The sequence below is a fragment of the Trachemys scripta genome, chromosome 8 (genome assembly GCF_013100865.1).
Source record: "Trachemys scripta elegans isolate TJP31775 chromosome 8, CAS_Tse_1.0, whole genome shotgun sequence".
NCBI lineage: Eukaryota > Metazoa > Chordata > Testudines > Emydidae > Trachemys > Trachemys scripta.
This window is the reverse complement of record NC_048305.1, coordinates 106,153,768-106,177,611: the sequence shown is the minus strand read 5'-3', so window position 1 is coordinate 106,177,611 and position 23,844 is coordinate 106,153,768. Positions and strand designations below refer to the sequence as shown.

The 23,844-nt window shown below is 52.1% G+C and overlaps 1 protein-coding gene, 2 long non-coding RNA genes and 2 other non-coding genes across 6 annotated transcripts; 4 read left to right on the top strand and 1 right to left on the bottom strand.

Moving 5' to 3' along the window:
* The first annotated feature begins 309 nt into the window (after positions 1-309).
* On the top strand, positions 310-380 carry LOC117882321. Its single transcript, XR_004646980.1, has one exon. It is a non-coding gene; the product is annotated as a small nucleolar RNA SNORD38 (small nucleolar RNA).
* Positions 381-762: 382 nt separating this feature from the next.
* On the top strand, positions 763-6,938 carry LOC117881538. Its single transcript, XR_004646823.1, has 2 exons — positions 763-1,509; positions 4,421-6,938. It is a non-coding gene; the product is annotated as an uncharacterized LOC117881538 (long non-coding RNA).
* LOC117882333 lies at positions 1,743-1,874 on the top strand. The gene has a single exon (XR_004646991.1). It is a non-coding gene; the product is annotated as a small nucleolar RNA SNORA35 (small nucleolar RNA).
* A 40-nt stretch (positions 6,939-6,978) lies between the features above and the next one.
* BEST4 (bestrophin 4) lies at positions 6,979-20,237 on the bottom strand. The gene is made up of 10 exons (XM_034778913.1): positions 19,779-20,237; positions 18,304-18,481; positions 17,608-17,702; positions 14,871-15,104; positions 13,453-13,607; positions 13,221-13,298; positions 12,323-12,481; positions 10,345-10,425; positions 8,940-9,094; positions 6,979-7,757 (listed from the first exon to the last, which is right to left on the bottom strand). The coding sequence occupies exons 1-10, from the start codon at positions 19,882-19,884 to the stop codon at positions 7,355-7,357; spliced, it is 1,644 nt and encodes a 547-aa protein (XP_034634804.1). The 5' UTR covers positions 19,885-20,237; the 3' UTR covers positions 6,979-7,354.
* On the top strand, positions 16,002-23,492 carry LOC117881537. Of its 2 annotated transcripts, XR_004646822.1 has the most exons (5): positions 16,002-16,197; positions 17,079-18,305; positions 21,557-21,616; positions 22,381-22,450; positions 23,268-23,492. It is a non-coding gene; the product is annotated as an uncharacterized LOC117881537 (long non-coding RNA). The 2 variants fall into 2 exon arrangements; XR_004646821.1 differs by lacking the exon at positions 22,381-22,450.
* The last annotated feature ends 352 nt before the right edge of the window (positions 23,493-23,844 follow it).

The following is a 23,844-nucleotide window of genomic DNA, read 5'->3' as shown; positions in this document are numbered from 1 at the left end:
TGCCAGTGTTGTGAAAAGCCTACGGCCAGGTCTGTACTACAGACCTGTATTGTTCTAACTACGTCGCTCAGGGGTGTGACAAATCCACTCTCCTGAACAACGTAGTTATACCAACCTAACCCCTGGGGTAGACAGTGCCAAGTCAGTGGGAGAAGCTCTCCTTTGGCTTAGTAGTGTCTTCAGTACTGTGCTGAAGACCAGCCCGAAGGCTGCTTGTGCATCCCCTGCAGTGAGCAGCTTTCTTAGGTGAAAGGTGTTACTTGTTAAGCCCATCTGCCGTTGTGCATGGGCGGCCTGGTATTCTGAAGTCTTCTGGTGATGAGAACACTGTCCAGTTCTGCTACTGAATTTAAATGATGACAATTGGAAATCTGAAGAGGACTTCACTAGTGCAGATCTTCCCCTCACACTTGCATAGCCCCACAGCTGTGCCTGAGTGGGATCCTTTCAGGGAGATCCTCACTAACACATTGATTTGTTTGAAGAGGCCAAGAAAGATTGACCATAGAGGGCAAGAAAGAGTCCAGCTTGTTTGGATGGACACTGATGTGAGAGTCCGTAGCAGTGTAGCGCCCATTTCTTTTTCCCTGACCTAATGGCTGACTTCTCCTTGCAGCTTGCATCGCCTCCAGACCTGGACAGTGTGGCCGAGCAGACGGCTATATTCTGGAAGGCAAGGAACTAGAATTCTACCTGAGGAAGATCAAGGCCAGGAAAGGCAAATGAATGTACGATACACAACTAAAAGACCGAATAAAAACCCCCGAGGCTTGTTATAAAAGGGCAGTGTGCTTATTTGTGTGTGGAGTAAGGCAGGGCTTGGGAAGCTCCTTTCTCCTGCAGAGACTTGAAAGCAAAGAGGCTATAATCAGGACTTGCTGCTCGCTCCATGCTTTCAGCCCTAGGAAAGCGCTGAACCTGCACGCCCCAGTGCTAAGATAGGACCTAGCAGGAAATGTGTAGGAGTGACTTAATGGGGCAAACACAAGTGTGGAGAAAGGGGGGTTGTTAGTGGCTTGGTTTGTGCAGCAGCTCGTAGTCTGCACCATTGATGTGTGCCATTGGTGCAGTTCTAGATCTAGAACTTCCATTGCCGATGTAAAGGGGTGTTTGCTGTAAATGGGGATTCCTAGACTGGAGGAGACCCGTGGTCTATCTAGTCTGTTCTGTCTCCTGTACTTGATTCATTACAGGAGGTGTTAATAACCTGTAGCTGCTAACCCAATACGGCACCAATGGGGTCTTTTTACTGGGTGCTGGGAAAATCTCGATTTGGAAACATTGCCCATTTTGGACACTGGTTCCGATCTGTACATTGATTTACATTTTGTACAGGGAGCTTTGACTAATAGGGTTTACTTAAGAGAGACCGGCTGACTTGTTTTCCTTTCAGACGTCCGTTTGTGGAACAGCGTAGACACTGCAACATGAGAACTGATAGCCAGGCTATCTTTTTTCCTCTACCCCCACCACTGTGTTATCTGGACACTGTAACTTCTATTGTAGCAGGTACTGTGTGCTATTAACTCACAAATGTAACTTTTAAAATCTTACTACGCTATTTCAGTCAATATTCTGCAGCTGAGTGCTCTGTAGTGCTCCTCCAAACGCCACACACCCAGTACTTATTTTGAACTAGTTGGACATTTAACCCACATTTACGGTTTCCTGCTTGATTGAGAAGTTACTCTACAATTTCAGTTGTTTCTGTTTCAAGTTAGCCATTCAAGTTAGAACTGGTGCTGCACTGCCGAGTGGCTGGTTGGTCTTCTCCTTGACCTCCTGAGTCTCATTGCAGTGCAAGATGAACTCCCTTCTAGCAGAAGGGCCAGGCTATTTCAGTGGTCTGTCTCTTTCGATAGTTGGGTACAAACTTCCCTTTCTCTTCACCTACCATCCAGTGGAGAGGAGGTTGCTGTCGATTGTGCCTCTGAGGTGCCAGACCCTGAACATGGGTGAACAAAATTATTTTCCAACGTACAAATGGCTGTACTGGGTCAGGCCAATGGTCCATCTAGCCCAGTAGCCTGTCTTCTGACAGTGGCTGATGCCAGATGATTCAGAGGGAATGAACAGAACAGGGCAATTTCAAGTGACCATCCCCCTGTCATCCAATCCCATTTCAGGTAGTTGGAGGCTTAGGGATACCTGGAGGCTTAGGGACACCCAGAGCATGGGGTGGCATCCCTGACCTCATGGCTAGTAGCCATTGAGGGACCTATCTGTGACCTTACCTAATTCTTTTTTAAATCTGGTTATACTTTTAGCCTTCACAACATCCCCCGGCAATGACTTCCACAAGCTTGACTGTGTTGTGTGAAGAAGTACTTCTTTATGTGTGTGCTGCCTATTCATTTCATTGGTGACTCTTGGTTCTTGTGTTATGTGAAGGGGTAAATAACACATGGCGTAGAGAAAGTGACTTTATAGACCTCTATCATATCCTTCCTTAGCTGTCTCTTTTCTAAACTTAACAGGTCCAGCCTTTAATCTCTCCTTGTATGGAAACTGTTCCTACCCCAGGCACTTGCATTGCCCTTCTCTACCTGTTTCAGTTCTAATATAGCTTTTCGGATATCGGTTATCAGAACTGCACAAAGTATCCAAGGCTTGGGCGTACCATGGATTTATATAATGGGATTACAATATTTTCCTTTCCTAGTGGTTCCTAACATAGTTTGCTTTTTTCACTGCCGCTGCACATTGAGTGGATGTTTTCAGAGACTTATACAATATGACTTGTCGATATCCACACATGATCTCTTTCTTGAGTGGAAATAGCTAATTTAGGCCACATCGTTTTGATGCATACTTGGGATATTTTCCAATGTGCATTACTTTGCACTTACCACATTGAATTCCATCTGTCATTTTGTTATCTAGTCTCTGAGTTTAGTGAGACTGCTTTGTAATTCTTTGCAGTCAGCTTTCGACGTAACCGTCTTGAGTAATTTTGTATTGTCTGCAAATTTTGCCACCTCGGAGTTCACCCCCTTTTCCAGATCACTTGTCAGTATGTTGGACAGCGCTGGTCCCAGTACAGATCCTCGGGGGACCCCGGTGTCACTTCTCCATTGTGAAAAGATGCACCCCCGCCTATTGGTTTTCATTCCCTAATAGGGTCATTTCAGCTGAAGGAAAAAACAATGAGTCACAAGATTCCCATCTGCATCAAACTAAACAAGTCTTCTGCTTGAGCGTGTTTGTCTAAGTCTCCTGTAGGTTATCAGGCTGGAAATGCAACTCAGCCTTTGAATCTAAGAAAGGTGCAGACTTCTTTGATGCATAACTAGAATTCACCCAACGAGTGTTTTGTTCTATGCAAGTCCGTTCCTTTCTCCTTATTTCTTGGGTTTGCTCTTGTGTCCTAGCAAGGTGACCACCACCTCTTGGTGGTGAGCTATTCCATCCACTAGGGGGCAGTGGAGAAGGCGCACAACTGGTGTCAAATGTCTGGGCTGCATAAAGCTTTTATTTAGCCCATGTGCCAGATTTCACAGCCCCCGTGGCTAAAGAGAAGCTACTAAACCAGTGTAGCCTGTTTGTATTGTTTTCCTGCTTGCAGACAACCTGAAATAGCTCTAAGATGGGCTCTGGCTTTATTCCTCTCAAGGAGGTATTCTGCCTTTATGCTTCAGTGTGATACCGGACATCGCAGATCTTCATATAATTCCCCCATGTTAGTTGTGCAGCTAGTTACAGTAACGTGTGTACACAGAGGGAATAACTGCATGTGAAAATTGCCGTATAAACAGTTGCTGGTGTTATACTTTATAGGTAAAAAATAGGAAAGTGACAACGCTCTTGGTCTTTGTACAAACCTCTGTTAGCACTGGGAGCACCCCATAGCAGGGAGCACTTGCGTCCTTAATGTTTGCTAAACCCTGAAGGTCACGATTGCAAATGTAGCTCGGCCATCCACAAAATGAGAAGTAATACTGTTAACCAGGAGGGAGCAGACAGTCACGAGCATGGCTGAGCTGTTCTAACAGAGAGGATGCACAGAGAGCTTGGAGAGGGAACTGCCGGCAGTGAGAAGAGTGTCCTCAAATCCAGTCTGAAATAGTGGCAGAGAAGAGTTGAGTAACCACTTGCATACACTCAAGAAATGAGGGCTTGTCTACAGGGGGAAATAGCTTAGAAAAGCTATTGCCCTTTAAATTCACACCCCAGCATGTTTTTCAGTAGCTTCCCTGTGTGGACAAGCCCTTGGTTACATTTATTTTCCCTTTCAAATGTTAACTAGTTTCAAAAGCAGAGAACTACTAATTCCCTCTACACCGATTTTTCTTGGGAATAGGTGCAAATGTATACACTGGGCTTAAACCACCTATATTTTTAAACAAACATTTGTGTATGTGCTTAAAACATTGCTTTTCAATGCAGTATGAAATGGTGATTATACAACTTATTTCTCTAGAGACCTTTTAGGTGCACAAGAACCAAATCCTGTCGTGTGGAAGGAAAAAGGATTCTGACTTTAGAGCATGTGCAAAAGAAGTGGCTGTGTCTCATGTAACCCCCAGCCAGTGTCCTCTGTGCCCAGCCCACCACTGTCTGCTATGTGAGAGAATAAGAGGTGCAGCTGGTTTTGGTGTGTCTAAACTCTAGTACTACAGCATGTTCGGCCATGTTTCCCTTAGCTGCAGCTGTCTGAGACGTGGCAGGCAATGGAGGATCAAATTTACCGGTGAGGTAACTGGGTACCTTTCCTGTGAAGTTAGTGGGACTTGTCCCTGCCTACAGCAGACCTGAACTTGGCCTAGAGGTTTGCCATACAGTTTACACAAGCACTCTTCACCATATTGCATGAATCAACTCCCCTCTCCCCCCCCACCACCACCACCAAAGAAATGCCAGAGGTGGGCTTAAGATAATAAAAGGCATCCTGGAAAAATGTCATAGCCAGTACCCCATCTCTTTTCTATGCAAGTGCAAATGGGTCAGAACATTCATGGGATATTCCCTGTTGTACAGATGGGGAAACTGAGGCAAATATTTGTTTATGATCACACAGCAATTCAGTAGTGAAGTAGGAAATAGAAACCAGGTCTCTTGCTGAGTGGGATTATGCCTCATCCATCTGGCCACAATACTCCCCTAGCAATTCACTTCATCCTCTGCTTATTTCCCCGTCTGAAAAATACTGGAGAGAGCTCCACTCAGAGACAGCCACTTTGATTGTTGGCCATACTTCCAGAATGCAGAGACTGCGGGGAAGAAGTGGCTCTGGAAAAGGTTTGACAGTTGTGGATAGTCAGCTGAGCCTGAGCGCCCAGTGTGATGCTGTGGCCAAAAGAGCTAATGTGATCCTGAGATGTATAAACGGGAATCTTGAATAGGAGCAGAGAGGTCAGTTATTTTCTCTCTGTATCTGGCCCTGGTGCGATCGCTGCTGGAATGCTGTGTCCAGGTGCCCACAATTCAAGAATGATGCTGATAAATTGGAGCGGGTTCAGAGAAGAGCCATGAGAATGTTTAAAGGGTTAGAAAACCTGCTTTGTAGCGATAGACTCAAAGAGCTCAATCTATTTAGCTTAACAGAGAAAGTTAAGCAGTGACTTGATTACAAACTATTTCCATGGGGAACAACTATGAATGGGCTTTTCAGTCTAGCAGAGAAAGGTCTATCATGGTCCAACGGCTGGAAGTTGAAGCTAGACACTTTCAGACTGGAGATAAGGTGAGAGTAATAAATCATTGGAACAATTTACCAAGGCTTTACCCAAGCCCGTCACCCTTGAGCTTTGGCTTCAGCCCTGGGTCCCAGCAAGTCTAATGCCAGACCTGGTGACCCCATTACAATGGGGTTTCAACTTACTTGGGGGTCCTGACCCACAGTTTGAGAACCACCGTGCTAGAGGATCACGATGGTCCCTTCTGGCCTTGCAATCTCTGAATTAATGTGAAATTGGCACTTGATTAACTGGTCTCTTCATGTCCTGAGATGGGAGGGTATACAGGAGAGAGAATCCACCTCAGATCCAACATGTGTAGTACAAGTCCCCAAAGAGGCTTGGGAATTTGGAATGGGACCAGGCTGGTGTGGCTACTGCAGCAGCAGCCTCTAGGGGGCACACTGTGCAGTTCCCAAAAGTCACACAATGTGTGTACCCTGTTGCAAACTGTAGGGGATGCTAGTTGATTAATAACGGAGCCTTGAAGTAGCCCTATACATTTACACACAGCCTGGGAAAAGAGACAGCTGCCCTGAAATGCTCTATGCTAGGAACCAAATGGAAATATTTTACCTTGTTACCTTTAAATGTTTGTAGCTTTTAAACAAATGGACCAGTTTTCTTCAAACGTGGCTTATTTTTTGTAGATTTCATTGAGACTTTACAAAATCCCATTTGGAGATTATGCCCTATCACCTGTGTAGCGATGTGTGGTTCTGGGGGTGGGTATTCCATACTGTATGCTAGAAAAATAGCTCATTTTAAGCTGGAGGGTGGGGGAGGGGGATTTTCATCCTGAACTTTGCATTTCAAACGTTGAAGGCTTGATTTCTCATCCGTGATCACTGTGTTATTTTCATGGAACTTGTTCTGATCACTACGTCATCCCCTTACAAAAACACCAAATCGCTTAAACCAGGTTGGAAAGTTTTTTTGTGTGTTTAAATATCATGTAAGCTGATCTGTGGGCTGGAATAGTTTGGTCTCATTCTGGGTGTGAGGCTAGTGGGTGGGTGCAGGTGCTCATGCTAGATAGTGGTCCCTTCTGACCTTACCCTCTCGGACCGAACAACTGCCTAGGCAGGTGTGAGGGAAGCGCAACTCAGTAAAACAACGGCTTCAGCTGAAAGTCTGAATGATTCAGAAGAGAATCCCTCTTGCCTGTCTTATTTTAGCCCCACTGCTCATGCACGCTTGGTGTCCCTGCATTTGTATTGTTGAAAACGACTGACACCCGCAATAAAGGAGCACACAGCTGAGGCTAGGGAGAGATTTATTTACCCTCACGGGAGGCGTCTTGCAGCATTTTAAGTTTCCTGTATGAATATTTCTCCTGTGTCCCTCAGTTTGGTTCTTTGTCACCCAGTGAATCCAACAGTTGGGCCATGGCAACCAGAGGGGTGTGATGGGGAACTGGTGACGGGGCTTTCTGTAGAGCACGATCCTTCTCGAACCCTTTGCAGCGTTTGAGCTGATCGCTACAGTCTGGCTTCTGGCCCTGTGGGCCTGCTCCAATGCCCACTGAGTCAGGGGGAGTCTTTCCCTTCATTTCAGTGGGTTTTGGATCAGGCCTTAGCTGGCAGCACTATCACACGAGCTGCCAGGCCTCGAGGACAGATGCCGGGGCGCAGCTCGCACTGAGAGTGGAGTGACGAGGCACGCTGAGCTCGCTGCCTCTAGGCAGCCGACTGGTCGGTGGCAATGCTCTCGTCGGAGGGTTGCCTCACGCGGATCTGGGGGTTCTCCCTCTGAGGCCCCTGTGAGGCTTCCAGCCGGCTGGGTATCTTGAGGCGGGTGCCGGGTGTGGGGGGCTCGCTGGCCTCATCTTCCGTCTCTTCCTCCTCGATGCGGCCCACCGCTTCAGGGTCCTCACCACAGCGGGGGTTGGGAGAGGGGAAGCCGCCCTCGCCCCTGAGGCGCAAAAGGTGGTGGTGGGCCCGGTTGCTCCTCCCGAAATTCTTCAGGCTGACAGCGGGGGAGGCAGCCGCGGTCAGGAAGCGGTTGAGCAAGGGCGTGTGCATGCGGGGCAGGCTGGGCGAGGCCTCCACCTGCTGGCTCTGCTCCGGGTCGTCGCTCATCCTGGGGAAGGAACGTGGGATTAGGGCACAGGCTCTGAGTCAGAGCCACTGGAAGGCAGGGAAAAGGTCCCATTGATGTAAAAGGGCTTCAGATCGGCGTGCCTGGGACAGGCTCCTGGGACCACAAGGCCCCACCCAGCACAGACCTTCAGCCAAGCTGCCCTGGACGCTCCTGGGAGCTTTGCTTCAGCAAGGGGGCTGAAAGAAAGCACTAAAACGTGGCTAGTGCATCAGCGTCCCCTGCTTTAATATCTGAGCTTGGGTTTGGTAACCAGAGCAAGGGCTGCTGTTGCCCCTCGCCTCACAAACCAAGTTCCCGAACACAATTTAACGGGGTTCGCGTAAGAAAAATTGTTACCCGAAGTTAAGCTGACCAGACAGCAAATGTGAAAAATCGGGACGGGGTGGGGGGGTAATAGGAGCCTATATAAGAAAAAGACCCAAAAATCAGGACAATCCCTATAAAATCGGTAGGGTGACATCTGGTCACCCTACGGGAAGTGGCCCCGTCTCCCTCCCAGACCTGCTCCTGTGCATCCTGGAGCCAGAGCTGCTGCCTAGGAGACGGTCTTTACTCCTGTTAGCTCAACGCCGAGGGAGCTGGAGTCTCTTTTGGCTCATGCATCATCAAGAGTGAGACACTCCAAGTGCAGAGCCAGACGATTCTGCACCAAATTTGCTTGGTAAAGTAAGAGATGTTTTTCCCTGACGACAAGCCCAGCAATCTCACTGCAGGCTGGGTTCTTCCCAGTTCATGCAGCTTGGTAAGTAATTCAGATGATTCCGGCCAGAGTCTTCCCTCACTTACCTTAGTGCACCCAATTGTCATCATGTTCTGCCCTCAATTCCCCCTGCAGACAACGGGGTTCACTTAGGTGTAACTAAGGGCAGAATTTGACCTGCAGATCTTTAGAAATGGATGAGGCACAAGCTAGAACTTCCCACCCCCCAACTTGCCTCTTAGATTCCAGGATCAGTTTGTGACACAAGCAGTTATTAGAAAAATCACCTTCCTACTTGTAAACTGCGTAAAACTGATCTGGCGTGTCTGAGGGGCAAGAAAGGGGAGCCCGCCCGGCCCTGTTGAGAGTGGCTTTTCAGGTCCAAACCACCCTTCAGAGCAATCCCAGAGGCTCTCGGCCGTAGCGGCTGTTTTCGTTCGGAGTGATCCCGCTGACCTTACCGCATATCGAAGGTGGATCCCAGGAAGGAGGGCTTCAAGGTCTCGGCAGCCGTGGCGATGGTATAAGGTGGCTGAGCTGTGGATTCATTCCAGTATTTGTCCTTCCCTGTTAGAGGCAGGTTCTGGTACATGTCATCCACGGAGAGCAGGGACACCTAAGGGTGGCAAAGGGCAGGCTCAGAGGAACAGAGCATGCCACAGGCTGGTTGGGTCTTTCAGGGGAGTGGGGCGCAGTCTTGCCTGTGAGGGATCAGCTGATCTGATGCTCTGGCATCAGGGGTTTCAATTCAGTTATCAGAGCCAGCTGGGGAAGCATCGATTGAGTTCCAGAAAGGGGTAGGAGGGGGGGATTGTCCTCTGTGATTGGCCCTGAGGGAAGAGGGTAGCAGGAGGGAAAGAGGAGTGGGCCCAACCCTAGGCAGGGGGCCTGGAGAGAGATTGGGAATAAGGATCTAGACTGGGGGAAAGACTCCAGGGAGGGAGCTGTGAGGATCAGCAGCTCAGGTAGGAGCTGGGCATCCCAGGAGGAAGTGGGGAGGGTCAGCACTCAGAGAGCAGGCGGAAGGGGATCTTGGGAGGGGCAGAGACCCTTCTATTTTACGTGTCCCTTGGGACTGTTGTCTAAGTTTGTTAGCAGTGCCCACGCGGGGGTGCTACAGAGAAGGCAGGCAGGCCACGAGGATGACCCTGACATGCGTTTCGTGCATCAAAGGCAAAACTCCCCCTCACTCCAGCGAGGATATTGCCTGAGGGAGAGTCAGACCCGAAGGCTGCATTCGCACAGGGTCTCATCCTGTACCCACTCCAGCCGGTGCAGAACTGGACACCAGGGAGAAGCATTCTGTGATGGAACAATCCTCCGGCTCCACACTTTCCTAGCGTTTCTCCTTTATTTGTTTCCATTTCTCCTGTGGATTTTTTTATGGCTGGTGCATGGTGCCAGCCTAATTAATCCCAGAGGCTGGTGTCTGCCACCCACCGCATGGGCGTTAGCAGCGCTAGCTTCTCCCTGTCACACGGGCACCATCCCCTGGGGCTCAGCTTCACCCCTGTTCTGGAGAGACCCCAAAGTTGAAGTTCAGATACAGCCCATTCATTCTGTGTCTTCTCCACTGCAATGCCAATGAGGGTCACTTGTGATGTCAGTTTTGTGATGTGGACATCTGCCTGCGGAGAGCCCCAGTTCACTGGATCTAGGAACCTCGGAACACCTATACAAGGACTGGATTTGAATCTGACTTGGAGGCAAAAGGCTCCCTGTCCTGCCCCTAATCCTGGCCTGTAGCATCTCTGTGCGGCCCTGATTATTCCAGTTTGATAGAACAGCCTCCGAGGCGTCGAAGATGTGCTCCCGGCCGGTACACCTGTCTCTACACCACACCCTCTTTGGAGGGACGGGGCGCACCTGCAAGTTCCTGTCGATCAGCTTGTTAGTTTCAAAGTCATCGTCGTCCTCTCCAAATGGGTTAATGATCTGTTCTGCGACCTGGAGAACGAAGGCAGAAGACCCCATGAGACCCACACACTCAGACACCAGGCTAAGGGTTCTCCGGTGCTTGTGAAACACGCTACACTAACAGCTGTTACTGTGACCATCACCGGCGCATTAGGGGCTGTGTAGTGTGTACATACCCGGTCCCTTCCCCAAGGAGAGCATAGTACAAATGTGGATGAAAATGTGGACTATGCATCTGAACGCACCCAGTGCAAGCCCAGCTGAAGGGCCAGTCTCAGAACCATGGGCACTTGCTTTCTGATCTTTTCTCTTTCTCCTCTCATTTTGGTGGTGGATTTTCACTTGAAGGCTTTACTGAAAAAGGAGCCTCGTAAGCAGGGATTTGCAGCCCTGGAGGCCTCTGCTGGCCCGCAGATGAGGTAGAGATGGGAAGCGGCGCTGTAAGGTGCCACAAGTACTCCTGTTCTTTTTGCGGATACAGACTAACACGGCTGCTACTCTGAAACCTGATGCTGAGAAACATCTGCCCGGAGCTGAAGTGACCCCTTCTAGGGCAGAGAGGGGAGCTCAGTCCTAGTGGCCCATTCTGTCATTGCTCAAAGTGTCCACAAGCGGGGGCCAGTCAGAGAGAATTCTGGACACGTCTCTCACTGAGTCCATCAGCTAGGAAAGACTCACCCATCTGGGCTGCAGCCACACCTGTGACTGTGAGACACAAGCTCATTGGTGCCAGTTGGCAAAGGGTTCACAGCTCTGTGTCAGCAACGCCTAACGGCTGAAAAACTCGCTGCACCTAACAGATCACTTTCATGGGATTTATCCCTAAACGACTGGGCCTTGCAGGGCTGTCCCTAGTCATTTGGGTGCCCTACGCAGCTCCCCACCCCCAGGGTCTGGGAGGCAGGAGCTGGGGGAGGGGGGCACTTTTGGGAGCCCCACAGACCCAGAGTGGCCCGGAGGATTAGCGGGGGGCCAGGTAAGAGTCAGGGTGGAAGGAGTTGTCCGGGGCCCCACACCCCCCTAGGGATGGCCCTTGCGGGGGCGGGCCAGCCGAGGGATAGGGCTGATCGCCGGGGCTGGTGCTGCTGCGTATGCCTAAGGACGGCCCTGGGGCCTTGTAAGGTCTCCAGTGAAAGCCAGGATCATGTTGGTCCTTCATATCACTGTGAAATGCATATTATACCGATGTGATTTTAATCATTGTGTCTATACACTGAGAATCTGACCTGGTCACACTGGGGAATATCGCTGAAAGTGAGAAACTGCTTTAGACAAGGACGTGAGCAGTTAAAGTCGTTTTGACGCTGCTAAGCCTGTTATCCGGCTGTTTTCCATGTAACTGTTCTGCTGCTAATATTCTTGCTCATGACACATTTGGCTCTTTGGACCTGGGCTCTGTCAATAATCGTATTTGGGTTAGAAAGAACTCGTAGCGCTGTGGTGTCAAGTGAAGTGCGACGACTCAGCTGGATTCACCAAGGTGACGTGCGCACTGTTCTCCTCCCGGGACAGCGAACTTGGGGCCTAGGAGCGTCCAGGGGCAGGCACTGCACGCTGCAAGGAGCACCGTGAGGACTTGGGGGTGGCTGTATGTAAACCTAGCACTAGCCTGCACAGAGAGGGCGAGACTGCAGAGACCCACAAGTATGGGCTTGCGGGGCCAGAGGTGGGTGGTTTCAGGGAGCTGAACCACGGCGGAGACAGACAAAGCTGCTTCGTGCTAAGGGCAGGCAGTGGGTGCGCCTGGGGAGCATCACAGTGACCTAGAAGTGAAAAGCTCCTCACTGATTCCCCTGACATCCCCCAGTGCCCTACATCACGTTCACAGAGGGGACAGGGGCTGCAGGGGAGTCTGACAACCGGGGGCAAGGTCAGCTCTCCCACCAAGCTGGTGCCCGGCAGGGTCCTGCGCCAGGAACGTGCTCACCTTCAGCCAGCCGGCATAGAAGAAGAACTGCAGAAGGGTGGTCAGAGGGACGTACAGATCCAGATACCGGTCCTGATCCTGCTCTGGGTCCAGGGGCTCCAGAAACTGCCGCCCGATCACACAGAAGGCGAAGAAGGAATAGACAGCGATTGTAACTACCTGCATCAGAGGCACTCGGTTAGCCAGAGCCGGGTGGGGAGGAGCCACTGGCTAGTCCTAATGCACATGGGAAATCCTAAAAGGGGAACTAGTGCTTTGGAAAATGAGACTAGATACAGTTTGACAGACGGAGATAGATGAGAGTAACACTGAGATCCTGCCGCTGGTGAGCGTGAAAGAGTCTTGTGGCACGTCTCACAAGAGTAGCCATGCTGTGTAAGTTGGTATCCCTGCCAAATTCCAACTCGGGGTGATTCCATGCTGCCGCTCTACACTCCTCCTACAGTTTCATTAGGAAACGGGATCCTTCTTCCCTCCCTGTTTGAACCTCTCCTTGTCCAATGTTGCTGTGTGCTGTTAAACAGCTGCTGCACCCCACCCCAGAGGTGGATGCAGTGTAGTGGTGGGTGAAGCGCCAAGTGCTTTGAGATGAAAAGTGACAGAGAAATTCAAGTTGTATCTAGGAAGACATGGATCTACCTCACCATGGGTCAGCCCCCAGGGCCCCATAAGCTCTCTGCAGATGCTACATGTAAAAGGTCGTCTCTACCCTGTAGAACTAGCCCGAAGCGGCTTACATGTGAAGGGTGTTTGGTTGGCAGGGAAAGGAACTGTCACTGATTCCCTTGCTGTGAAGGGGCTGGAGGGCTCAGTTTCCACGGGCCATGTGGTTCCCACCTCCGGATGCCATTGGAGGGTTAGGAATGGAGGATGAGCTGAGGGCTGGGCACTCACTGACCTGTGTGTACACCAGCGGGATGCTGATCCAGTCGTAATGGAACAACATGCTGCATTTGGCACGGTACAGATTCAGCTCCTACGCAGAGAGGGGAAAGTGGGGTTATCGCCTGGGTGATAGCAGCCTTGGACAAGCTCCCGCCACCAGCAGCTGACACCCCAGGTCCCAGCAACAAGTCCCCAGATCCACACCCCCTCCCATCCCTTGACCTTCCAGTCCCCCCCAAACTTACATCTATGAGTAAGCGGAGGGCCACGTCGTCCCTGACCCGCCCATCTCGCCTGGCCTGGGCAGCCAGGTTGGTGAACCACACGCAGGGGATCCAGTACTTGTTGAAGTCCGAGTGGAGGCTCTCAAACTTCTTGCGCTCTTCCTGTGTCATGAAGCCTGCAGCGTGGGAGACGGCAGGTAGGGGAGAGATTCAGGGTCCCTTCTTCACCCCCTTGCCTGGCCCCTGCTCAGCGGGTTCCTGGGTTTGCTTCCCATGAATCCAGCACTGGTGAAAGGGACCAGACTGTCTGTCCTGGCCGCAGCAGCCCTCAATCCTCAGAACAGATACGTCGCGGGCAGCAGCAGGGCAAGCTCCCCACACGGTGCCCCGTCAATATGCACCCATCTCGAGAGGGGGGACACCCTCTCCAGGAGGCAGATCAGTGTCCATGACCCGCTCAGTCCTTGAGCTCTCTGCTGATGCTGCCCGCAAGGGAGTTGGTTGTGTGGGGTGGGTTTTGTGATGGGGCACCCCTGTTCTTATCAGGAGCCGGATTGAGACCAAAGCTCATTTCACACAGGCCACCAGCAGCCATCAGCAACTCCCAGTTACTACCGACTTGGGCTGGATCTGAGCTCTGCCTCCCAGCACCACCCCCGGAGCTGTCCAGCCCCCTTTCTGCGACTCAGCCAGCCATGGGGAGACCCTGGAACCAGTCCCATCCCTCTTCCTCAGTAACTGGTGACAAACTCCATGTGGTTTCACTGCTAACCTGGCCTCCTGGTTGCCCAGGAGGAAGCCGCTCAGGGCCACAGATTCCAGAGGAAGGCTCCACCCCTGGAGAAATGGCCCCTAGAGTGTCCGGTCAGTGGCGGGAGTAGGAGACTCCAAGGCCGCCACGGAGCACGGCATGACCTGCTGCTGGGATTGTAGCAGGGCAGGCCGATTCCCAGCAGGAGCCCCGAGATTTCCAATCCCACCCTGAAAGCCTGGCCCCGTGGAAGTCAAGGCGAGTTTTGCCATTAACTTCTGCCAGGCCCCACCCCGTTGCTCCCTGGCCTGGCGGGGGAGGGGGGGCCCTGTGGCTAGAATTCTGCTCAGCCACGTGGGCGACCTGGGTTCAGCTTCCAGTCCCTGCTGGCTCCGAGTCTGCAGCTGCCGCAGAGACTGCCTTGCGTGGCTCCACGGCTGATGAAGGGCTGCTGGCAGGCGTCAAATCAGGCCTCACAAGAGTACGAAGCAGAGGGAGAAGTGGGTCCCTCGGGATGGGAGGGGGCCAAGAAATCATCCCTGCAAGAAAACACCCTGCCACGCTAGGCTTTCCCTGGACACTGACCTTAACTCCAGCCCTTGCTGCTCCGTAGGCAGAAAGCTGCTGGCCGTAGCCTGGAAACTAAGCAACGCAGCAGTGCTCTGCCCCGGCCCTGAGACGAGCTCACCTGCTTCTACCACATGGTCCATGGTTGGAAACCTCTTGAGCACCCTGGTGCTGACCGAGCGCAGGATGAGCACGGAGGACAAGTTGGCGTAACGGATGAGCGAGCGCCGCAGGATCCTCCCCTTTTCATCCTTCCCGTGGACGGTGCTGGAGATGACGCACATCAGCTGGTCAGGCAGCGGGATGCTGGTGTACTGGGCCCACCACCGGTTCACGATCAGCGTGACGTAAAAACCTGCCCACGGAGACAGCCCACGGGGGCACGGTTACCAGCTGGGGAGGCAGTGCCGGCAGCCGCAGCTGAGCATCGGAGACCCAGCAATGAGAGGCAGGAGCAAACGGGGTCGTTAACTAGGGATGGCGTCTGGTGACGTGCGGGTTGTGCTGAGCGTGAGGGGCTGGCAGAGCTGTAGTGGGGGACGTTGCTGCGTTGCCTTGTCTAGATGGGATGTGAGCGTGCGGGAGCTCGCGTGTGCTAACGGACAGGTTTTAAAAGACAAGTGCAGACAAGACTCATGGGGCCCCATTTCCAAGGGGATCTAGGTACCTAGAGAGACTGACAAGTGCTTCTGAAAATCCCACTAGGTCCCTCTCTCAAGCCCTTTGAAAATCTGGCCCATTGCCTTCAACATCCGCTAAACGGGGTGAGTGAAAACCTACCCTCCTCCACTGGCTTGAACGTGCCCCGTTCAGCATGTATGAGCCCGTCACCCTAGAAGACTTCTCCAATACATTACTTGGAAGGTGTTAGCCCCCATGTTAACATCAGCCCTTTGAATCCAAGTCTAAGCCATGCCTGAGCAACAGCAGGGCGAAAACGCTCGTTGTTAAAGAATCACTATTCCCACCAAAGCCAGGGCAAAGCAGACCTCGCATAGCTCATATTCCCAACGCAGAAACCAAGCTGGTGTTTGGGGGCAGGCCCAGGAGCACTTTCCACCCTTTCTACACACGATAAAGAAGAGACAGATTTTCCCCTCGGCAGGTAGTTTTCACCTGTGACATCTGTACCAGCTCTCTGATCACTGGACCACCAATGACATCGCTCTGGAGGAAACCTGAGGGGCAAAGCTGGGCCTAACTGGGGATGGGCAGGAGATCACAACAAGGCTAATTAACCCATGAGCCCAGAAAGCAGAAGAGACACAGGAAGGAAGAGCAGGGGGCCAGACTAGAGCAGAGAGAAGCAACATGACTGACCCACCCACCTACCCACTCTCCGAGCCAGAGCCCTCTGCCTCTCAGAAACCTTCTGTCTCCCCCCTCCATGGCTGTGTGCGCTAAGGAGTGCATGCAGCTGTCAGTCCAGAGCTGCACACATTTGTAAGGTTGGTGAGGAGAACGCTGTATATAAATTGCACCCGGGAGGTAACCAGAAGACGGTCCCCGAGCGGTTTGTGGCTAGAAAAGAGACAGGAGTGGGAAGACACCCGGTCACCATGTTTGTCTGGTTTCCGTGGGAGACGGATTTCTCTGTGGCAGGAGAGAGAAAGAGTAGCTGAGCGGTTTGGAGGGACATTGTGCTTTTCCTTTGACTCATTTCCCCTGGCAATAGCGGAAGGCTCAGGACTGACATCCGATAACCTACAACTGGGCTTGAGTGAACGGCTCAAGCAGTTAGCCAGACTCTGGCTGAATTCGTTAGAGGAGATTTTGTAAAGAGCAGTGAAAAGACCGGAATTCCCGAGGGAACAGCTGGTACTTTCAGGGATGCTCAGACCGGGTGAAATTCACCCTGTTGGTGCGCACGCCTTGTGCCAGCCAGCTCTCTGCACAGGGGTGAATTTCTAGCTCTTGTGAATATCAGGCCTGGGCACCAGGGGGCAGCTGGAGGGCAGGCAGCCACCCGAGCCCATCGGGTTAGCTACTGCAGGAATCACCTCTCAGAAAGGAGCAAAGAAGTTCCTCATTTCTCCTGCACAAGGGAGGGGCAGGGGGCCACTAAATAATGCACCAGTCATCTGTCAGAGATAACCCCGTTCCCAAGGCACAGCAGGGTGGGAGAGCTGTTGAGGAGTGCCACTGCATTCCCACAAACATCTCCCAGCTTGGGAAGCTTTGGCCGGGCGAGGGCTTGTTTTAGCCGGTAAATGTCTAATCATTAACTCCTCGCTCCAGTCTCCAGACTCCTGCTTGGTGCCCTCTCCCACCCCTCCCTTCTATCTGTGCCCTCTGCTCACACATACAACCGTCTCTCACGTTTTTGCAGGACTTCTCTTCCCCAGAGGATCCTAAATGTGCGGCACTTATCCACAGGGGTCGCGGAATCGCAGCCACCTCTGGGGCAGAACAGCAGTGCTACATAACAGCTTAGCAGAGTGTGTAAAGGAGAATGCAGCAGGGGGAATAGAGAGGCCGAATGGACTGTAGTGGGAGGAAGTGCGGTCAAGTGGCTGGAGGCAGGATGCCTGGGTCTGTCCCTGGGTCTGCCCCTGGATATGCTGTGTGACTTTGGGCAAGTCATTTTCACCTGCTGGGGGCTCGGTTTGCTCATCTGTGATCTAATGGGGATGATAGTGCTGCCCCTCCTGTGGCAGGTGCTTTGAGATCCTGGGGTGAAAGGTGCAAATGATGCTGGAACTGAGCTAACTGCCCATGTGTTTCTGGGGCCTGGAGCCAAAGAATTGGGTCCCTTCCGAGACTCACGCCCTGGCCCATCTGATCCATTCGCTCCAGCCTTAACCGGGCACTAAGGATGGAAAAGGAAGGAGAAGGAGACCCAGGAGGGGGCACTTTACCCAGGACAAAGGACATGGGGATGAGGTCCGTGGAGCGGTTGCAGTACTGAGCCACTTTCACATAGACACGCTTCTGCTCTTCAGTCAGCAACCGCCTGCAGGGACACAAAGAGCCGGGATCAGGCGCTCACCCCGGTGTGCGTTATTGCCTGGAACCTCCAACTCCTCTGCGCTCATCTTTGGATTCTTCTTCCCCTCACTGCCCTGCACAGGAGCGCTTACTTCTCCCGGCTCTATCCCTCCCCAAGTGACCCCCCCCCACCAGCCTGCCATGGATGGCTCCCTGTGGTATGTTTCTTAAAGAGTTCCCACTCCAGCTGTCACCCAAGCCAGGGATCTTCCACTGATGGGCGCCTGCAGGATCTCTCCAGTGACAGATTTTCCCTGAGACTAGCATTTCCAGATGTTCTCCAGCTAAATGGATGGATACTCTAATGGCAGGCACTGTCCATCAGCAGAAACGGGGTTAATAAAAGAGAAGCAGCAACAGCAAGTGGGTAAAGGACACAGGTATTTCCAGCAAGTCCATGTGCAAGTGAAACAGACTGACTGCTGCACGAAAAGGGAACAGCCTACTACTGCTGCTGGCTCGTGAAATCAATCCTTTCTCCCAGGTGGCAGAGGGCTGCCATAGGTCCTGGGTTCTGTCCCTGGAGTGTGGACAGCCCATGTGGGGAAGCCGTGCCACATACTCACCGGTAAGTGATGCTCAGCATCGCGTACAGCATGACAAAGACAAGGAACTCCTTGTAGAGCAGTTTGTAGATGCTCCCCTTCCACCTGAAGAGCAGCTTGGAGAAGCCCCCGAACTGGGCATTGGCCACCTTCAGCGTGTAGGAGACTGTCATGGCTGCCTGCCTCCGCCCCCTCCGGGCTGCAGCGGGGAGAGACGGCGTTAGAGTGAGATTTCCCCTCCGCCTCGCTGGAGCTCCGCCTGCAAGTCTGAGGCAGCTCTGTTGTCTCCAGTGCCATGGCTGGAGGTCACAGACCGAGCCTGAGCCCACTTCGGGCCATCAGGCTGGGATCCAGCGGCCAGCACGCATTTCCAGTGCAGGCCTCATAATCATCCATGGCCGCAGACGCCACACTTGTCAGCCAACTGCGAGCCCATGCTCGTTCAGCCACCAAGGGGCAGCCGTGCGCCTCGATGCACACCGCCTGACACACCCCATAGAGTGGGTGGCGCATGTGTAAGCCACGCTAGGCGTGCATGTCTCTGTCGCCCTCTAGTGGCTGTTCCACATCAGAGGGTAAGAATCTACTACATCTACCATGTGATAGTTATTCTTTTAGCTCAGGTGGAAGAGGTCCTGTGTTCCATCCCATGGTGTTGGTGGGGAAACCATACCCGTGCAAGAGCATACACACCCAGAGCAACAACTGTTACTAGATGGCACCAGCTGATCGATACACAGGCGAGTGCATACGCCCATTGTTAGCAGACAGTACCAGCTGAGCAGATGCGTCTCTTCATTATGCCAGTTTTATTAATACCGATTGGTTTCAATTCAGCCCAGGTGTGATCCGATACAACTGGGCTGAGCTCAGTGGAGTTACAGCCACTCACCCCAGGTCTGGATTCGCACTATCCCATCTAACACGCCTATAATCGATCGCTCTAGGCTGCAGCTTGGCCCATTATAGAAGTGACACTCTCCCTGCTTAACATGTAAACCCACAGCTGGTGCAGGGCCCGGTGTGAACCGAATGGTTTGGAGGGAGGCTGGCGGGCACAGAAGCCCTTAGTCTGGGGGTCTCTGCTCTGGGGAATACCCATGCTGTATGGTGCAGTTGGGTGAACACCTGCTCTTCAGGCAGGGTAAAAGTCAGCCCCTGCCGGGGATGGTTTAGCAGTATCCGGAGAAGGGGATGCAGGCCAAACAAGGTGGTGACCTCTCCACCTTCCCACCTTGCTTCCCAGAGTCCCCCTTGAAAACCATTGAAGGAAAACGGTGCAGCTTTGGCTCAGAAACTAGCATGGAGAATACACACGATTTGTTTCTGTTCCAAGAGCCGGTTCAGTGGTAACAGGTGATTCTCCCATACGCTCCCCTACAAGACACTGCTAGTCCAGCACTACCTCAAGGGTGACATCCCCAAATGAACAGCCTTCGCTCCCCCCGCTCCTACCCACACCAGGTGCTGCTCCCCTTGATGGGAGAGCCTCCTACCTGCACCAGGAGTCCAGCCTGTCCCTTTTTGTCCCACCAACGTCCAGGCAGCGAGAGAGCCTTTATGTTCTCCCTTTAAATACCTCCCCAGGGCCATAAACCACATTCCTCAGGGTGATGGATTGGGGGTTATCGCCAGGCAGAGAACAGGGAACTCACAGGGAGGGTCACACCAGCTATGCCTCTTCCGCTGTAGAGCTGTGTCCTGAATTTAACTGAGCCCCTCTGGCGAGGTATAGCCAGCACTCCGACTCCCAGCGCTCCCAGCTCGTCCTGCTGTCCTCACGCAGGCCTGCCTGGCCCGTGGCACATGGCCACTAACATCAAATGGGCATTGCCTGCTAACTCCCCCTGTAGCAGAGATTCGGGAGAGATCCATGCACAAATGCATCCTGGGCTTCCTGCTCAACCTCCTCAGTAGCGCTGCACTGTGGGATGGCGTTGGGAGGACCAGCTGAACCTAACGCAGAGGCAATGCTTGGAGCTTCCATCCACGCTGGAGGGAAACGGTGGCAGCTGGCTCTGGTTATGGGGAACCCAGGCCTGGAAAACGCCTGGTTTTGATTGCGTGTGGTGTGCAGACAGTGCAGGCTCAAGGCATTCCAAGCAGGGTCATGCAGAGAGAGATCAGGCAACTGCTCTGTGCCACTGCGTCTCTTTGCTCCCATAAGATTCAGCAGAATTTAAGATATGGTTGTTGTTGTTGTTTTAATTAAAGTTTCTAGCCTTTCTTGTTGCAAAGAAACCTTGTGAAGGTAACCTGACCCCCCCTCTATCTGCAAGGAGACAGAGACAATGGTTCTAAGGGAGTGAATGGGGGGTTTATTCTGGAGCCTAATGACAACAGTGAACATTGGAACATTAACTCTTTCATTGCTGACTATTGTAGCCGAAGCATCCAGCTCCTCTGGGGCTGTGGTGGATTTTGGGGTTAGGAGCAGAGCTGGAGTAGGTGACCAGCCCAATTTCCCCCCTACTCTGAGCCCTGGTTTTAAGCAATGATTTAAAATTGTGCCAGTTTAACCTAAACTGAGCATTTCAATTGATTTCATTCAACTAGTACAAACCTCTTATTCCAGACCAACCATTTTGTGGTTGTTGCTGTTTGTTTTTTATATTAGCTCAGGGGTTCTCAAACTTCACTGCAGCGCACCCCCTTTCTTACAACAAAAATCACTGCATGACCCCAGGAGGTGGGGACCGAAGCCTGAGCCCGCCCTGGGCAAGGGTGGGGGGCAGGGCCAAAGCCCAAGCCCCACCACCCTGAGGCGGGGGGGGGGGAAGCCATAGCCCATGGGCTTCAGCCCCAGGCAGGGGGCCTGTAACCCTGAGCCCAACCACCAAGGGCTGAAGTCCTCAGGCTGGGCTTTGGCCCCAGGCAGTGGGGCTTGGGGTTTGGCCCTGGGCCCCAGCAAGTCTAACGTCAGCCCTGGCACCCCCATTAAAATGGGGTCATGAGTGACCCACTTTGGGGTCCCAGCCCACAGCTGGAGAACTGCTGTATTAGTTTAATTCAAGTGAGAACAGGAATAAGCAAAAGCAAAATAAGTCCCTCTTATACTGAAGTAATTGTGTCCACACATGGGTTTGCATTGGTTTAAAAATGAGATCAGCTAAACCGGTGTAACGTTCCCATGTCGACAAGGCCTTAGAGAGAGAAAATGTACTAGCAGCATCCACAGTGTTAGCTCTAACGCACTAGGGCATATGATTCCTCAGTGTTGCCAACTCTCATGATTTTGTCAGGAGTCTCATGACAATTCTTGTTTTCCTTCAAGCCCCAGCGCCTGGAGTCAGGTGGATCTGTGACGGATTCAGCCTCCGTTCTTTAAGAAAAAGTAAGTTTCTAGTCCTCGTGGCTGAGGAGAAAGCTTCAAAATGTGACCCCCAGCACACCCTAAAGGGTCAAAAAGCAGAAGGCAAATAAAACAAACCCCCAAATCGATTATTTTTACATAATCTTGTGATTTTATAGCCAATCTCATGATTTTTGGTGAGCCTGAATCACCTCCCTTCACTTCATTGAACACAAGAGAAAAACTCCAGCCAACCTCTCCACTTCTCTGCCCGGGAACAGCGGATGGGGGAACCCTGAAGACATTGAATTCTTCTGCACTGTGCTGGGGCAGCCTGGCCCTTTAAGAGCTGGACCAGGCCTGTGTGACCCATCTAATTAGCCCTGCCTGTCACACCTGGGAGATTAATCAGCAGAACCAGCTGAGTCGGGAGGGGCTGGTTCCCCGAACTGCACAGAGGGGGAGGCCCAGGGAGAGAGAACTCGGGTGAGGGGGGCAGTGAGTAGGCTCCCCGGAGGGAGTCCTGAGTCTTCAGAAAGAGGCTGCAGGCTGGGAGAGCCTGGGTGACCCCCCTCCCCCCGTCATCATAGGAAAGATGGGGAGTGCAGACTTGATGGGGATTTTAAGAAACTTTGTTTTGGGAATGGTTTTGTTCTTTTAAGAAACCCAGTCCGGGGGGCAGGGCAGTAGCCAGAGAAGAGTTTGTTGGGTAGCTTGAGTGAGCGAGCGAGCCCTGAAAGTGGGGAAACTGAGGCAGGGTGCCAGCAGAGTGACCTCAGCCCATGAAGTGGCTGCTCTGTTCACAGGCAACCGTTCCGCCTTTGAGACTCTGACCAGATCGGTGTTCCTCAAGCATCTCTTTATCGAATTCCTGAGGTGAGTGCCCTTGGCGGGAACGTGACCATGTTTGTTCAATGCTAGAAAGGAGCCAGTTTCTCACAGAATGGTGGATTTGAACTAAATTCCCTTGAGATTCAAAAGGAAAGCTGCAATGGGACGTAAAATAGTTTCCAGTCTCTTGAGTGAGGCTACCACACAGCTAAACTAGTTACAATGCTCTGTCTCTGCCGGGGCGGGGGGATAACAAAACACAAAGTCATGAAGCAGGCGTGGTGGAAACCTAACATGTCAAGCTAGGTTTCAGAGTAGCAGCCGTGTTAGTCTGTATCCGCAAAAAGAACAGGAGTACTTGTGGCATATAGAGTGGAACATATATATGCATCCAAAGAAGTGGGCTGTAGTCCACGAAAGTTTATGCTCTAATAAATGTGTTAGTCTCTAAGGTGCCACAAGTACTCCTGTTCTTTATGTCAAGCTGGGATGACCAGCACTGCAGCTGCAGGCCGATGCACAAAGAACGTCCGGCCCTCCCAGGAGCTTTCTGGGGTTTGCTTTCGAGCGTGGCATCCATGTCCCGGTAATGCTCTCACCTTCCTGCCTGGATGTGTCCTCCAGCTGCATTTCCTGCTGGAATCCTCCCGGACCGCCCTCGGGCTACTGACCTGCTAGTCAGGGCGTGTTAATGACGATATTTTGAAACATGTTAGATTAAAGCCTGATGTTCAATTTCTTTGTTTAATTTACATATGCAGATTAAGTATATTGTTCTGCAGCCCCTCTGGGTCTTCTATATTTAACTGGCGTTGAGAAAACTAAATGCATTATCTTGTTAACCCTTTTTTATTTCCACGAGGTGGGGAAGAGGCTGAGCTATCCAGGTGCTGTGGCTTAAAAGACTCGTCCTTTCCTCAAACCCTTCTGGAAGGAAACCGTGTATCACCTGAGCGTCTCGGCTGTGCTAATCCCCCTCACTTCCATACCCCGCTGGATATTGATCCCGCCTTGGTGTTGAGTAATAACTAGTTTGCTGCTGCATGTTTCGGACTTACCCTGAAGTAACCCCCTGGAAGAAAGCATTGGTGGGATATAAATAAATGCTCAAATCAAAACAAAGCAACAACATATGGGGTGGGAGCTCCTTGCCAAGCAGAGATTTCGGAGCGATATTCTTTGCAGCAAATGCTGCTTCCTCTAACGGGGATATCAACGTGTTCCTTGGATCTCTTTCTCATCTCCCAGCCCTGCCTTACCTCTAGTGCTGGTATGTCTGATAAGGCCAGTTATAGCATCCTGCACCCCTGTCTTCCCCGTCCCCACTCAGATCTTTGCACCCGCTGAAGCTGTGGTAGCTAGGGGAGAATCTGGCCTGAGGGTTAGGGGAGATCCAGGCCACGCTGGAGCAGGTCACCTTGGGAGCTAGTCGGTTCCCA

Excerpts from the sequence above, each read along its gene's own strand:
- BEST4 (XM_034778913.1), bottom strand. The coding sequence starts at position 19,884 with ATGTGGTTTATGGCCCTGGGGAGGTATTTAAAGGGAGAACATAAAGGC. Across the intron at positions 17,703-18,303 it reads ATGCTGAGCATCACTTACCG|GCGGTTGCTGACTGAAGAGC; the intron begins GTGAGTATGTGG and ends GTGTCCCTGCAG. Across the intron at positions 10,426-12,322 it reads TCTATGCCGGCTGGCTGAAG|GTCGCAGAACAGATCATTAA; the intron begins GTGAGCACGTTC and ends TTCGTTCTCCAG.